Raw genomic sequence first — 16,482 nt, 5'->3', positions numbered from 1 at the left:
CCTTTCCAGCACTTAGTGAGAGTCATGGGTGTGCTGTGCCACTTATTCTGCTTTTGAGGTTCATGTGTGCTCGTTCGACAGCGAACTTGTCCTCATTTGTGTGTCTGCCACCGTCAGGGTGGGAGTGTGCGGTTGTGTGCAGGTGTGTAGCTCGGAGGTGATGCTGGGGAGATTCTCATTGATCCTTTAATATCTGGCCTGAGGGGAGGAGGGGGAGTCAGAGAGCTGCAGCGCACGTGGGAAAAAACCGTAGTCGAGAGCAATAAAGCCAAACAAGGTAGGAAGAGAGAAGATAACAGGTGAGGAAGCGATAAAAGAACACAAGGGACGCGCAAAAACGATAAGAGGCGGCATTGAAACGCAGACACAACAAGAGAGCGGGCCTGTTGGTGGGATTACGAGGGGTGTGTTTGTACCTGCTCATGTAAATCCCTCACTGCCACAGGTCAGAGGGGTGTTTTTGGGCGGAAGAGGAGCTTCGTGAGATAGTGTGATGAGAAAGAAAAGCAGAACGGGAGGTGGGAAGATAAAAGGAAAAAGATCGTAAATTTTCGCCAGGACAGACAAATAAAAACTCTCTCATACCCCGCCTCTCTCGCTCCATTTTTTTTTTTTTTTTTTTGTCATGAATGTGAGCTGGCCTTTGTTTTTCAGGAAACGCCCCAACCCCAAACTCCTCTCCCCTCATGCCAATCACCCGAAACCATCCCTATAAAACTAAAACCATTGAAAGCAAAAATCCCATAAGCATTTCTTTATTCTCCCCTCCCACTGAACTCCCAAATGACCAATAACACCATGCTCTGTACAAAAGCTAGTATTTATTCTCTCTTGAGTTACAGTACAGTATTTTCACACTGGAGAAAAAATAAATAAACATCTTGTTCAATAAATAGTATAGATATGATCCATAACCTTTAGCCATATCATCTAAGGCACATTGCAAACACATAACAATAGATTTATTCTGGAAAAGAAATCTGTTTACTTGCCAGGGATGGAATCTCAGTATGTTTAATATCCGTGTTCAGGAATGTGAAGTTAATCAAAGGACCAGTTCAACATTTAGGCACTGATATTGAGAAAACTGAGCATTTCTCCAACTTGCTTTAAGTCGTTGTCACTGTGTTCTTCATCAGAATTTTGCAGCAGAAAACACAAGCAGCTCATGTCGACCAATTATAGTTCACACAGTCCATAACCTTTTTTGAGGAGACACATATCAGCAGACTCTGTGCTCATAGCTGCTGTAGCTCTGATACACAACTTTAACACAGAAGTATAAATGAGGCATGGAAGCAGAGAGAAACTGCTAAATGGCACTGTCCATGGGTTTAAAAACATCTGCTCACAGCTCACATATTGTATCTTGTTAAATGTAAAAATGACAGTTTGTGGTTTTGGAGGAATGCTGGTACGACTTCCTACAAACAACAGTTGATAATCCATAAGTTAAAAGCAACATTTCAACATTTTATGGAGGGGTTTTGAGCAAACAACAGTGACCTGTTGACCCATAATGGGTTGTTTTTACACTTTAAGTTGCTTCTGGATTAAATAAATCAGATATTATGTATTTCAAATCAAATCTACAGGTGCTGCTGGGTGGAATTTGCCACGCATGGGGTCCACTTTAAAAAATACAAGAGTCCTTTTCTTTGTTTTGCCAACCATATGCAAATATATCTGTCCATAAAACTAACAAGTCTCTATGTAGCACTTGCTGAATTGTTTGAAAGATGTTAAAACCTGGAGGGATATAAAATTTTACAGTCTGAATGAAAACAGGATTAAAGACCTTATGGAAGACCCTGAAGGCACTCTGGGCTCTTTGGCTTCATACAATCGATCTTTTGTGTAAAACTTTTGTGTGGAATGATCCTTCAAATTTCACAAATGTAACAGTGCAATGGTCAAAACTGGCTTTTTTCAGTTACGGATGAACCGAGGAAAAGGCCCATCTCTGTCCCAAAGCTAACGAAACAGTTATCTCTACTGACCTCCATTCACTGGATACCTGTCTGTTTCACGAATGATTTTAAGATTTCATAGTTTGCTTTGAGGGTTTAAATGGGTTTGCACCACCTTATTTAGCAGAACTCTTGCATTACTGTACCCCATTTAGAGGACTTAGGCCAACCAACCAGATGCTCTTGGCACAAAATAAAAGACGATTGAGACTTTGTGATGGCTGCCCCACATTTCTGAAACAATTTACCTTTTAGTGTTAGGTCTGTTCTGACTTTAAAAACTTTAAAGTCGCTGTTGAAGATCCACCTCTTCTGATTTTTATTTAACTCCAGGAGAGTCAAACTATTTCATCATTACTTCGTCTCATGTTGTGTTGCGACCTTCAATTCTTATTATCTGCTGACTTGTAGCCGTTGAGTTTTAATGTTTTATTGCCTGCTATTTTATCTGTGCAGCCATTTGGTTCTACTCTTTTAAAAATGTTTTTAAATGTGCTTTTTAACTGAATTTCACTTCGACTTTTACCCTGTATCCACTCTTTATGCTAAGTTAAACTAACCAACTGCTGGCTCTACCCTCACATTTACAGTACAAATGTTAGAGGCACATTTCCCCAAATTGCTAAACTATTTCTTTGTACATGGCTGTGCTTTTTTTTATGGAAGTGAATGGTATGTTATGGCGCACGATACCACAATAAGTGTGTGTGTTTGACCACTGTGTCTGGACAGTGTGTGTCGCGCTGTTGTAGGGTTACTGTAACTGACCAGTCGACTTGCGATTACTCAGCAGTACCCCTCTGCTGGTTATTTCCAGTGCTCATCCCCTGACTCATGCCCTCTCTCAGCTTCCTCTCCTTTTTCTGCGTCTGTCCCTCCTCCTCTGTGCCCTCATCCTCCCTCCAGCCAGTTTTCCTCGCCCTTTTGTCTTTTGCCCATTCATAAAGTTTCCCTTCTTCCTTTAGAGAAAATGAATGTTTGCTGATTCACGCATCTGAGGGTCACTGAATCAGCTTTCCCTCAATGGCTGCACTGTCTGTGTCGCTGGCTGTCACTCAGTCTGCCCCCGCCTGGATGTGTGAGTCTAACCACCTACAGTGGTATTTCTGTTGATCTATGAGCTGTGAAGTCCGGTAACTCAGCCCAGTCTCAGTGAGTCTCGTTCAATGAGCTGCTATGTGCATCGGTCGGGTGACAGTGCTGGCAATGTGTTGGCTTTGTGTGTCTTATGTTCCATTAGCACTTCTGGTGACCTCCCCAAATTGTCCTTCATTCACTTATTCCAGTACGGTATGAATGAATGAGTTAAGCATGAGCGTGTTTATGTGCTTTTGTCTGTTTGATTTCCACCCAGATTTTGTGCAAACAATAGATTTCCGATATACTGCACTTCTGTGTGTCTCAGCGTCCAAACGTCTCAGCCTCGGAGTCTCCTCTTGAGACGGTTAAAGTCCTTCGCTGACCGCCACAGCCAGCTCTGCAGCTCTCGCAGTATCCAGAAACCCTCCACCTTCCTGGCAAAGTCGTTCATCGTCGGCCGCACAGACAGCAGCGAAGACGAGGAGGTGGAGGAGGAGGAGGAGGAGGAGGAGAAGAGGGGACTCAAGGGAGGCGAGAGGAGGGAGGTGCCCCTTCGTAAAGACAGAGGGACGGGCTGGGGGAGGAGGGTGTGTTCCTCGCCTCCTCCAAACTGGTACAGGAGGGAGAGTGTGGACAGAGGAGGGGGGAGGGTGGGGGAGAGGAGGGAGCGAGGAGCCCGGCGATGCTGGTGATGCACGGTGGAGGAAGAGGAGGTGGCATCCATTTGCTTGTCCTCCACCACCATAAACCCTCCGTGCTGCTCTGCAACGTATCCATCTTCCTCTCTGAGTGAGTCTGCATGATGAGAGTTCAGGTTGTAGCTGTACTGATTGTTGGTTTGTTGTGGATGGAGGCTGGAGACGTCTGTGTCCAGGTACGACACCTCAAACTTGGGTTCCTCCTGCCGCTCCTTCTCTTCTCCACTTTCACTGATGCTCAACAACCGTCTTCTGCTGCTCCAAGTCTCCACCAATCCCTCATCCTCCATCCCGGCAGCCCATTTCCTCCTCTCTGGCTCTTCCCTCCTCTCTCTTCTACCTCTTTCTCCCCTCCCCTTCTCCCTCAATCCACCATTCCTTCCTCCAGCTCCAGTCGTCTCCGTTCGCCTCCCCTCTTTCCCTCTCCTTTTTTCCATGAGATCCACACTGATACCATCTTCCCTCTCTCCTCTCACCACCTTCGTGCCACTTCTTCTTTGGCTGTTCCGCTGACCAGACTCCGTCCTGGTTCCAGCTCTGGATCTGTACAGACTCTGGCTCATGAGCGGAGCTGGTCGGTTGCCTCCGGTCCCCCTCTGCAGCTCTCCAGCGTTAGTTCGCATGTTTGCAGACTGAGGAGGAAGCGTGTAACCGAGGGTGGTCATCAGTGCAGATATGGAGCCAAGAAGTCCATCCAGACCTGTGCAAAAGTGCAGCAGGGAGGTTTTGAGGGAGGGGCAGAGGGTGGAGCTGGCCAACTCCCTGACGGCCGCCAGCAGGACAGAGTAGGCTTTCTGGTTCTGGGCGAGCCGGGCCTGGTTCTCCAGGCCGTGCCACAGCTCCAGTCGGGTGGCGGCACTCGGCAAAGTCAGAGCAGTGCTGTTGGGTCGCGGAGGGGAGAAGTCTTTCTCATTGAATGGAGGGCCGAGATAGGTCAGCTGGAAGAAAAACAAGAGAGGGTTTTAGAGTGTTACAACTTGGATCTTTTTTTTTTTTTTGGATCATCATTCATTGTGACATTAAGACAAAACATGCGCAAATCCGTGATCAGACAGGTTGTAAATATGTGGACAGTTTATTTAGACTATCTGAACCACTTTATTCGAAACTAAAAGTGAGAGCTTCTGTCATATCTCTAAAAAGCCCTGAAGACACAGGAAAACTGTGCACAGCTAATACAAATACACTAGATTGAGGTTGAACAGGGAACCAACCTCTAAACTGTGCTGAGTGACAATGACTTTGCAGTTTGGCTTGTATTCCCTTTAAAATTAGTTTCAAAATAATTTGACTAACTGGAGGGTTTGAATAAAACCTGTCTGATCTGAATTAATCGCTCCTGTTTCTTGTCTTGACGGATTCACATTCCCAGATCTCACCAAATAACACGGTGAGCATGAGAACACATATGAGAGATGGCCAAAACTATAAAAATGAAGCCTAAATTAGTCAAGCACAATAAAAACGGTGCTGCCCCTTAAAAATTAATTACAGCAACAAGAAATTCCTGCTTGAGTATTAACAAAACTGTAAGCTTGACAGCCAAGTGGTGGAGATACTGCAGTAAAGCTGTGTAGGGATTTTCTCGTCTCACTCTCTGCAAGACATGGAGTGAGAGGATTTCTCAAAATGTGTAATTAAATATTTAAACCTGCAGTAACTGATTTTTTTGGGGCCTTTGGGTGCAAACAGGCTGAGAGCTGCATGATGTGTCACCACTTTTTAATACATCAAACAGTGACAAATCAGCATTTTTATTTTTTGCTGTGTTTCTGACCAAACAGCAAATATAAATGCAACATTCAAACTCCTTTTGGCACTGTTTTAGTCTGTAGCAATTCCCAAGAGCAATAGTGCTAAATGCTAAAAACTAATGATTATAGCCACTTTAAATTCGCATCCTTGTTTCTGTGTATTTGGAAGTTCCTTCCAAAATGAACTATCTCCCACAAACTGTTCGTGTTTATTTTGTGTATGACCAATAAAGGCATTCACATTTGTGCAAAACTTGTGCAGTAACAAATACTGGCATCGGGAATGTAGACTGTGTTCCCTGATGGTTTCGATAAAATCATTAAGAGATTATGTTGAAACAGAATCACAAAATCTACTCACGTATACATCTTTGATTTCCTTGAGCTGATACTCCAGGTATTTGGTCAGCTCATACGTACTTTCTATCGAACTCCTCTCGCTGGCCAAGTTGTGGGAAGGATCCACAGCCGTCGCCATGGCAACGGCCAATAGCATGACGAGCTGGTGTTGATGAACTGTGGAGAAATTAATAAGACAAAACTCTGATTAAACCCCAGACAGACACTGAGATGTTTTTTTTAATGGCATTCACATCTTGGGTGTCCAAGAGTTAATTAACACACACTGCAGAGGTATTTGTAGTAATAACAACGAGGAGGCATTTATTTCAGCCTCATTACTGTCTCTGACGTTTTGTGATTATTTGACTTGGATGTTGAGTTTTTTAATGAATTTGATGATTGAGAGCTCAACAGACAAAAATCACCTCCAGCAACAGTTTCCGAGCTTTGGTCCAGTCGCTGCACCATCACACTGTTTATAGGAATTTTTTACAATATTCTGGTTTATTTCTCTGTCTCTATGGCGATGGCCTCGGCTGTTTACATATTGCCAGGTCAGAGTCATCTGACACTGCCAATAAAGCTTTTTCCGTTTCCAATCTAATTTTAGAGGTTTCTGGCTGTCGGAGGTTTACTCTGGCTTCAAATAAAACCTCGCTTAATAGCTTCAGACAGTCAGACAAATGGATCTTATGTTCAATGCACCGGTCTGTCAGGCAAACACACACACACAGACACACACACACACACTAGTCATTCCTGACTAACCCAAAAAACAAAGACATGTGGCTTTCTTTACAATCACAAACATTAATGTGTTTGTATCAGCTGTATGTTTGCTGTGGACTTCTTGTTTAGGTTTCGGAGTGTTTGTGTAGGTGTTTTACGTTACTGTGTGAGTGTTTGTGAGAATGTTTGTAGCCGTAATTATATATGTGGATGAAATTCACATTGCTGTGAGTGTATACGGTGCTTTTGAGTGTGTGTGTGTGTGTGTGTGTGTGTGTGTGTGTAAAAGACAGAGAAGGGGGGCTGTAACACTGAAAACCTTTTAGTACCCCTGTCTCTGGTTTCAAACAGAGAAAATTGGAGCTGAAAGGTGGTTTTCAACATTGAGGAACTTCATGTACGTCCACGTCTCTTTGTCCTGTGCTTGCTCTCTCTGGACGCTTTCGTTTCCACACTTTCTCTCAGCACGTCCTTAGACCCTCACATTTCTTTTGTCGCCTCTGCTCTCCGTCATCCTTTTCTATCCCCTCTCTCATCCTCCTGACACCATAGGCGGTCGGCTGTGATTCATGCTCGTAATTACGGGCGAAACATGCTGCTGTTCAACAGGTGTGAAATACTCGTTGCACAATGCGTACGACCACGGCGGTCTTTCTCTCGGCTCAGACACACCTCGGCCGCCCGGTTGCTTCAGTCCCTTTCCCCTCATGCTTTGCGTTCCATTCTCGCTCATCATATCTTTCACCTACGCGCTGTTCCACATTGCCTTATCTGCTGTCTGCCTCAGGTCAAAATAACAGCAGCCGATTAACCCTGATTAGCGCTCCCTCTTTCCTTTCGGTCTCTCTTTCATCTTATAGGTCAGTCCCTACAGGATGAATAAAGAGACTTTAACTGAATCGCCTAAACACCTTGTCGAAACATTTTCCTCTGACTCAACCTTTTACGTTTGTCTTGTTGGAATGTGTTACCAAATGGGGTTGAGTAGAAACTCGCCAGTGTTACTCTATACTAGTCAGTATGCAAAAATGTACAGTTTATCAGTGTGTCAGAAGGAAATATGGGATGAGAGATTAAGAAATATCTCATTTTGCACAAATCAACTGGTCTGCAAAGCATTTTTGTCGATAATCAATTTATCATGTTATAAATTGCAGTGTTGATGATGATACCTAACCTCACCTCACAAGCTTAGCCGTATTTAGAAACATTAAATTCAACCAATGACTTTTTCTTGTGACAGATTGAATGACAGCTTGGAAAGCTGGCAGTTTCTAATTAAAACAGGATTAGAACTAACTTGTCATCGAAGTGACACGGTCAAAACCTGAGCAAACAACTCCCCGACTGTTTGATTGAAAAGAAAAAAAATAACTTCCACAACCTGTTGATCCTAAATTGTCGGCTACATCAAAGCATCCGTCGTAACTATTTACTACATCACTGTCAGGGAAAGTCCCCCACCTCCACACACCTCAAAATCAGTCAACCATGACAGCCCTCTTCAGCCAGGCCTCCTCCGTTCTCCTCAACCTCAAAAGCCTCATCACCTGTCAGAGGCAATATGCATCTTTCAGGAACATTTGGAGCTCATCAAGCCACTGGTTCCTCCCACTGAACATCCTCCATTAGCATCAAAACACCCTGAAATCAGCACGACATCGTTGACTCTCGGAGTAAACAGCCCTGAAGGGAAAGGACACACAGTGTGCAGAAAGGGTCGCATTCAGAAGGAATAAACAGGTACCAAAAAAAAAAAAGAAAGAAAACAGCTTGTGATGAAAAAGAGAAAAATCTTCTTGGCAAAAATCAACCCAAACTGCTGCAAACTGTTTCCTTTTGTCTGCAGCCACATGCTTGGAGATGACTGCCAGACGTGAAAGGCCCTTGTTGTTTTGATTGAGAACTGACATGTCTAAAAGCAGCCTCTGCTGTGTCTAAAAACAACCGCTCTTTTGTACGAGTAAATTGAGATCACTCAAACCTAGAGCCGTGTTGTTGTTATATAATATTAGGTTGAGTAAGTACACTACAGTCGGCATATAGCCTGACTTCAAGGCGAGCCCCGCAGGCTTGGGGCTGCGTCTGTGTACCTGGCAGTGGAAGCACACTCCGCAGGGCAGGGTTGAAACCAGAACATTCTCCGTGGGAGGATTGCATTACAGCAACGCAGGGGTTCCCTGCAACGGCCGACCATGACCTGCCTCTGTGCACTCTGTGTGTGTGACTCTACACACACGTACCTGTTAGAGTAACACGTATGCACACACGGGAGAGCAGATTTATTCACAACAGATCGTATTTTTTTTTTATCTTCTTCGGTTTGTTCGCTGGCGTAAAGTCAGATGTGGCACTCCGCAGCCGAGTCTGGCTGCCATCTGCAAAACAGAGCTGAGCAATGAGGTTCAGAGCTCCTGCGCTCCAAATAGGTCAGAATTAAACTCCGCTGCAGGGTCACGGTTCAGAGTTGAATTTTGGGGCACAAGGTTGTGTTCCGGGGCAAAAGAGATCCTTGTAACACGTTTGACATTTTACACTCCAGACAGTGTTTTGGTAAACCAGTGACCCAGTGTTTGTGGGCGTTGTACTACTCCTATCCAAGACGACTAGTATTTCATCTTTCCCAACATGCACCAACATTTGAGGTTTTAAACAAGCACTTAAGCAGAATTTGGTATTGTGGGAAAACCATGTGCAAGTAAATCTCCCCAGTCTGGTCCAGGAAAAACTCGCTCCAGTGCCAAAAAAGGTTGCCCTCCATCGCTCTAACCACTTGAAAGCGGTCTTAAACAGAGAGGAAACATAAGTACACAGAAGATGTTGTAAATCAGGTCGAAATTGATGATGTTCATCATTCCCTGTGTGACATTGATTAGGACTTTTAGACTTAGCTCAGACTTTTATTGTGCATGCATTGTGAGACTTTGACAAGATTTAACCTCAAATGAGGCCCGAGCCGTGTTTTCAGAACCGAAACACCGTTCTGCATGTTACACCCTCTTCACACTTCATTTGCATCTATTCACAACACAGAATTACTCTGCTGACAACATTAGGCGCCATTAGACAGAAGTAACTGATACACCCGGCCATATTCATGCACAGTCCTCGATTTGATATGTCATGCTGCCGGTGATGGATTTAAATCCATCCTCAGAAGTTCAGTTTGATTCTGATTTAATCTGAAGTCTGTGAAATGTTTTTAATGTGTTTTTGTCTACCCGGACCTAATGAAAGAAATGTGATATTTTGATAAAATGCTAAAATGTAAGGCCTGCATCTTATTATTCAGAATGAGCAGCAGAGTTGGCAAAACAATTAACATCAGTCTCCAAGTTGTAACTCTAAGAGATTTCTGAATTTTTTTGACAGCTGAAATGAACTGCAGAAGTGTCAACAGAACATTTGGGAGAAATTGTTTAGATATAACTCTATCACTGGTGGTTATGTCTAAATAAATTCAGATTTTTTACACCAATTCAAAATGATTTTTTAAAAATAGTTTTTATTTGGTTTCATTTGTTAACACACCACTACAAATATGCAACACCCCAAAAGTAGCAAATTATGTTAATTACATGAAGTAAAATGAGCAAAAATCACTCAAAAGCCAAAATACTGACTTGTTCGGTCCCAGTGTTTTAACTTGCATCTCTTCATCTTCTTCAACTGATCCTAGGTTTTGTAACCAACAGACTTTCTGAACTAGCATTTTATCACAAATACTGTTTGTGTTCACTCAACTCCACATGCTGTAGTCGCTGCATGAAAAAGCTTTATACACTTTTCCCAGTACCCATCTTCTGCCTCGTCTTACATATTTGTTGTCATCCAGAGACAGAGCTGGAGGCTCACTGTGGCTCTGTTGACAGAAAAAATCCCATCAGAGCCAAACTCAAAGGGGCTGTTTGTTTCCTGCATAGTTTTTTGTAATTACTCAGCTGCACTGTACCTGGTGGCAATTTTGCCTTCTGTCATAACTCTTACCTCACACATAAACACACGGGTTGATGCCGGCGGCAAAGACATGCATCAGCAGACTGATGAGACGTTCAGAGGCAAACATGAAGTGGACGGAGACGCATATGAGGGGGACCGGCAATATCTGGGGTCGGGGTCAGTGTTGTGTGTCTGTGTACAGTTAAAGGCCAGATTTATGTGCAGTCTGTACTCAATCAAGTGTGCATTCCTACACTAACTCAACACACACACACATATGCATCCACAGTGCGCACTGCGATTGTAGATCCATGCATGCACAGGCGTTACACTGAGCAAATGCATATAAACAAACTATTGTGTATTCAAGTACACACACGTACGTGCACCAACACACGCACACACACACACAGACACACACACACACACACACACACACACACACACACACACACACACACACACACACACACACACACGCACTTTTCCCATCTTGTCTCCCATGAGCTTCCTTCCTCTGGAGTTTGTTCATACTGAATTTCACATTGATCCTCTTGGCACTGGACTCACTCTGGGGTTGCCAAACAACATCAATGACCCAAAAACAAAGGCAAAAGAAAACACACATTAAAAAAGTCCAATAAAAATTATGTTTATGCCCAGAAACTCTCTGTGCGACCATTTCTCGCTAGTCGTAAACTCAACATCCGCCGCTCGGTTCCCGTTCTCTCCTTATTGTCTGTCTCCCTTTTCACCTTATAAGCCAATCTATCTTTGCCTCTCTCGCTCTTTTTTGAATCTGTGGATTCCAGTCTCTCTGTGCTTTATCACCATGTTTGGTTTCAATTTCTTTGTCGCTTCATCTGTCCCAGTCTCTCCCTAAATCTCCCTGAAACATCAAACTTCCATTTTAAAGTCTCCTTCCTCTCTATCCCTAATTACCTTTCCCTCCTCTTCCTTTCGCTAATTGGCTCCACTCGTTCCCTCCATCGACATCTTTCAGACCTTCAGTTTTTAATTTACCTCTAAACCTCCACCACCAATCCCAGCTACTCCCCATCCCGACCTCGTGGTTTTTGCTTAAAAAAACAACCCAAAAAAAGAGAATCAGACAAGAATCTGCTGCTGAATTTCAAATTCGCTGCTGTGGCACTGCATTAGGAGCAAACAGGAAGGCAGCGGTGGAGAGAAACTGAGTAGTTTACTAAGTACAGTACAGACAACTTCATCAGTAACAAGGATTCATCAGTTAAGAGTTTATTAACAGAAAACTAATCTGCAGCAGAAGTCCAGAATACTTTCTGCTTCCAGCCTCTCAGTTTCTTCAGATTCGGGGCTTTTCTTTGAGAATTAAACACAATATATATGAGTTTGGGATTTTTGTTCAACAAAAAAGGGGATTTAAAGACATTTTTGGGCTTCAGAAAATCAATTGACAGAATAGTAGGAGGTAGATTTATTAATAATGGAAGCATCTGGTAGCTGCAGCCCAACTCCAACCTATTTGTTTATATTTTTTAAAAATTACAAATATTGTTTGTTTATTTAAAGATTTTTTATTTAAATTCCACTTTTACTGTCTGTTTTACACATTCAGCTTTTTAGTTTTAGCAATTTTTAATCAATAAATTGAATGATTGTATCATTATATTATCTTTTATTGACTAGAACCTCACTCGTGTGCTTGTGTAATACAGTCTGCTGGTTTATGTGTTATCGTTACAGTCTTATCTATCATATTGTGTCTACGTGAGCTCTTTGATGCTTGTTTTTTAACACTGTAACACAGGCCGTCAAATTGATTTCACCAATATACGCAACTACATAGTGGATTCAGGGGCAAATATTGTGCTTTTTTCTACACTGTATTTAATTTATAGCTTCACTATTTACTCTAGCTGATGCTTTTATGAATGTAAATTAGTATTTGGAACATATATGATGCATGATCATGCTGTTTATGCATGAATCTACCAAAAACGTTTAGTGAAATTTTGAATGAAGGACTTCTCCTTTAAAAATGTAAACCTTGATCTGAGGGTGAGGAAAGATATTTTGGAGTCTTGAAGGATAGAGACAGAGGGAGAGAGGAGGAGGAGGAGGAGGAAGAGGGAAAGGAGCTGGTGGAGGGAAGAGAGAGAGAGAGAGAGAGAGGGGAGCCGGTGAGGGAGAGTTTTCTGAAGCGAGGGGCCATGTTAATTTGGGAAAAATGTAAACAGCATGTGTAACTGTTCAAAGCGTGACCGACTCATTTTATATCAGTCCCCCCTTCGCTCTCCTCTCTCTTTCCCTCTGGGTGCTGCTAACTTCTGTCAATCTGCACTGCATTAACCCCTCTACCGCCAGTTCCTCTCGTCCCCCTCTCTCTTTCTCTATTTACTTTTATCCTGCTCTTCCTCCCTTTACTCTCCAGCCTCCCCCCTCCTCCCTCTGCACATCCTCATATATATATATATATATATATATATATATATATATATATATATATATATATATATATATATATATATATATATATATATATATATATATACCGTGAAGAATCGAGGATGGCGCTGAGCGAATCAAAAGATATATATATATATATATATATATATATATATATATATATATATATATATATATATATATATATATATATATATATATATATATATATATATATATATATATATATATATACCGTGAAGAATCGAGGATGGCGCTGAGCGAATCAAAAGATAGGGAAAGGTTATCCTCTCCTTTCCACATCGCCTGCTTTCTCCTTCTTTCTTTTCTTTTCTCCTTTTGTTTCCTCCTGTTGGAGCTCAGCGGTCCAACACACACAAAGGCTTTTATCTGAAACACACCAACACTAAATTCAAGCCTCCCAGCAATAACAGACTTTGTCTTTGTGTTTGTGTGCAGCAGCAACAAAAAGAGGTGGACTTTTATTTTTATTCAAATCAAATGATTGTGGAGAAAAACATATCTGTGCATCTACCTGGGGAGACAAACGTTGTGTGTCAAAGGTAGCATCTGAGTGTATTTATCAGAGGGAGCAGCAGTTTGTTCTGCACTCAGCTCTCTTGTTTATTGAAGTTAGACCAAATTTGCTGATTTGAGCACCTAGATGGGATGAGGATGAGGAAGGGTGGCAGCAGCAGAGGAGGAAGAAAGAGGAAAAGAGAAGCAGCTCAGGGCATCATTTCATCAAGCAGCCTTCCTTCAGTGTCGCCTTTCCCTCCTTCTTTCACCTCCTTTTCCTTCCTTTCATAGACACGAAGCAGCAGCCGCACCAACCGTCCCAGGAGGAAAGTGTGTGTGTGTGTGTGTGTGTGTGTGTGTGTGTGTGTGTGTGTGTGTGTGTGTGTGTGTGTGTGTGTGTGTGTGTGTGTGTGTGTGTGTGTGTGTGTGTGTGTGTCCTCTCACACCCTGACTAACGTGAATCATGTACTTTCTCATATCGGTGACAGCTAACTAGACAGGGGCTTTAGCTGCCTCTGACCCCTTCAACCTCTGTCATTTTTTTTCTTACTGTGAGTAAAACCCCTCCATACACCCCAAACGACCATCTCTCTCTGTCACACACATTTCTTTAGGTCTTTTTCTTGCTCTTTATTTGCACTTTGTTACTTGCGTATGTAAACTTGAAAAGACTAAATTACTCAAACAGCAAATTTCCATCTGCGACAGAGATTGTTTGTTTCATTTATATATACATTATTTTCTGATAATACTTTGTGAAGTTTGATGATGAACAGCTAAGCTTAAAACATTCATTTTGTAAAGTAAAAAAGTGATTAAAAGACACATTTCAGTTAATTTTGTATGTTTAAAAACAAAGAATAAACATATGAAATGAATTGATTTCTTTATAGATTTGATAAAACGAATTAGATTACTTGTTTTAAGATGAAAATTTATGCCAAATTAAACCACAGATAAAACAGAATATACTTGTAGAAATGATTAAACACACACCGCATTAATCTGCAGCACCTCGACATTCTCTGGACTTTTCCCACAACTTTTAATATTCATGAGCCTGCATTTGCAAGATAAGTAAATAAAAATACAAAAGAGAGAAAATACTAACTAAATAACTGTGTATGAACTCGTGAGGTGACAGAAAACACGGGTTATAATTGTTTTATAAACTTTGATAAAAAGTTCTGGATTCTTGATCTTACCTCCACCAAATCGTCTCATTTTCTCCAAATCCTTTTATTCCGTTCAGTGCGCTCTCAGAAGTTCATCCACAGGCAGATTTAAGAGCAGAAATAAGCTTCTTTTAGATCAAGTCGCTCTTCTTCTTCTTTTTAAAAAAAAAATAAAATAAAAAATAAAAATCCTTAATTAAATCTGCTCTCCTCAGCTCTGGAGAAAATCACGTGTGATGTCACTTCACTCGTGCATTGATTAAATGAAAGATGCGGGACGAGAAGGTCTCAGGATGGAGCTGAAATATTGACGCTCCGCTGACTTGGTGGTCTGTGTGACAGACTGAATGACGGCGGAGGCTTTTTGTACCTCCTCCTCCTCTTTTTCTCCCTTTCCTCCCCTTTCCTCCTTCCTCCCTTCCTTCCTTCCCATCCCCGGCTCTTTCTCTTCTTCTTTCGTTATCCTCCTCCTCGGTGCTGATGATTCACCGGGTTTGACGCATCGCGGCTCGACTTGACAGACTCATGAACCACGGGACTTGTCACAACTCATCTCCGTCTCTCTTCCCCTCGTCATCCTCATGAACGCAAACTGGCTGCGGCCGTTTGATCTTTAATCTTCTTGCCTTTAATAAGGTGCGAGTCCGGCTGGATCGGTTCACTGCAGGCCAAGAGGTCCCGCAAGGCAAACCTCAAATCAGCCAGGAAACAAGGAATTACATGTTCTCTCCTGATTTTCTCTCCCCGTATTAGTCTGACTTTGTAAGGAAACGCTTACTTTTTTGACGCTGATAATTTAATTTTTCACCATTGTATGATTACGCACGGATTACGCACGGCTACACAAAATAATTCAAGTGCAACTATTCTCTGTTGCTTTCTTTACGCACAAAAAGAGCCTAATTAATCTAGAAAAAACATAAATATATAATTTAGAACTATCAATATCAATACAAAAAAATATTGCTTATACAGCACATGAAGTAAAAATAATTCCAAAAGCGAGGCAGAATTTCAGTGACTTAAAGAAAGGCCGTACAAACTTAGACCAAAGTTGCGACACTCTACCTGTGAACTCTGTCCAATGTTTTTCTGTTTCTTTAGAAAGGCTGAAGATGAAGACAAGTGTTTGCCTGCACCACGGCATTTCTTTTTTCTCCCTTCATTCCTCGGGTTTTAGTTTTTATTTACAGTGAGATTACGCTGATCTTCTTCTCTCACCTCCAGCTGTCACTCTGCACACCTACAGCACCGTGGCGCGCCCGTTTGTGCGCATGTACGAGCGAAGAGTTTCGGGTAAAAAGGCAAAAAGCATCATTGCTGGTTCTCTATTTGCCCTGGGCCCAAGTAAAATGTTTTTAAAAAGAAGAAAAAAAAGAAACTGGGCCTCTTGGTAAAATCCTCCATAATCGCTCAAATATCCCAAATCCCTTATCCTGGCCGGTTTATATAGTTGAATGGAGTGGCATAGTTATGTGAACTGACAGTGTATCCTTAAGGCTGGATTAATCTGGGGGCTCTGGACTGCAGGGGCCCCACAAGAGCCCCACTGGTTAATGTATTTCAACTAGATGTGCCGATGTAACAGAAAACATGTTTGGGAGTAATCTCACTTGACGATACAGGCCTTTAATTGGTGCTGATTCAAGGCCTATAGGCCGTGTTTTGAATTTATTTGACCCAATTTAGTTTTTTGATTATGTTGTATTTTCATGTGTTTAGTCAAATTACTAAACTGTTTGCGCATTTTAGCTGGTTAATCTCCGCATTAGTTTTATTTGATCGAGGGCCCTCCTACTGATATCAACTCTGCTCGGTTTCATGTAAT

The 16,482-nt window shown here is 42.2% G+C and overlaps 1 protein-coding gene across 1 annotated transcript; it reads right to left on the bottom strand.

Moving 5' to 3' along the window:
• Positions 1 to 801: 801 nt before the first annotated feature.
• Positions 802 to 15,128, bottom strand: clcf1 (cardiotrophin-like cytokine factor 1). The gene is made up of 3 exons (XM_035953705.2): positions 14,685 to 15,128; positions 5,864 to 6,018; positions 802 to 4,686 (listed from the first exon to the last, which is right to left on the bottom strand). The coding sequence occupies exons 1-3, from the start codon at positions 14,701 to 14,703 to the stop codon at positions 3,388 to 3,390; spliced, it is 1,473 nt and encodes a 490-aa protein (XP_035809598.1). The 5' UTR covers positions 14,704 to 15,128; the 3' UTR covers positions 802 to 3,387.
• Between the last annotated feature and the right edge of the window lie 1,354 nt (positions 15,129 to 16,482).

Source organism: Amphiprion ocellaris, chromosome 13, assembly GCF_022539595.1.
Source record: "Amphiprion ocellaris isolate individual 3 ecotype Okinawa chromosome 13, ASM2253959v1, whole genome shotgun sequence".
Classification (NCBI taxonomy): Eukaryota; Metazoa; Chordata; class Actinopteri; family Pomacentridae; genus Amphiprion; species Amphiprion ocellaris.
The sequence above is the reverse complement of the archived record's forward strand: the minus strand, read 5'-3'. Positions and strand labels throughout refer to the sequence as shown.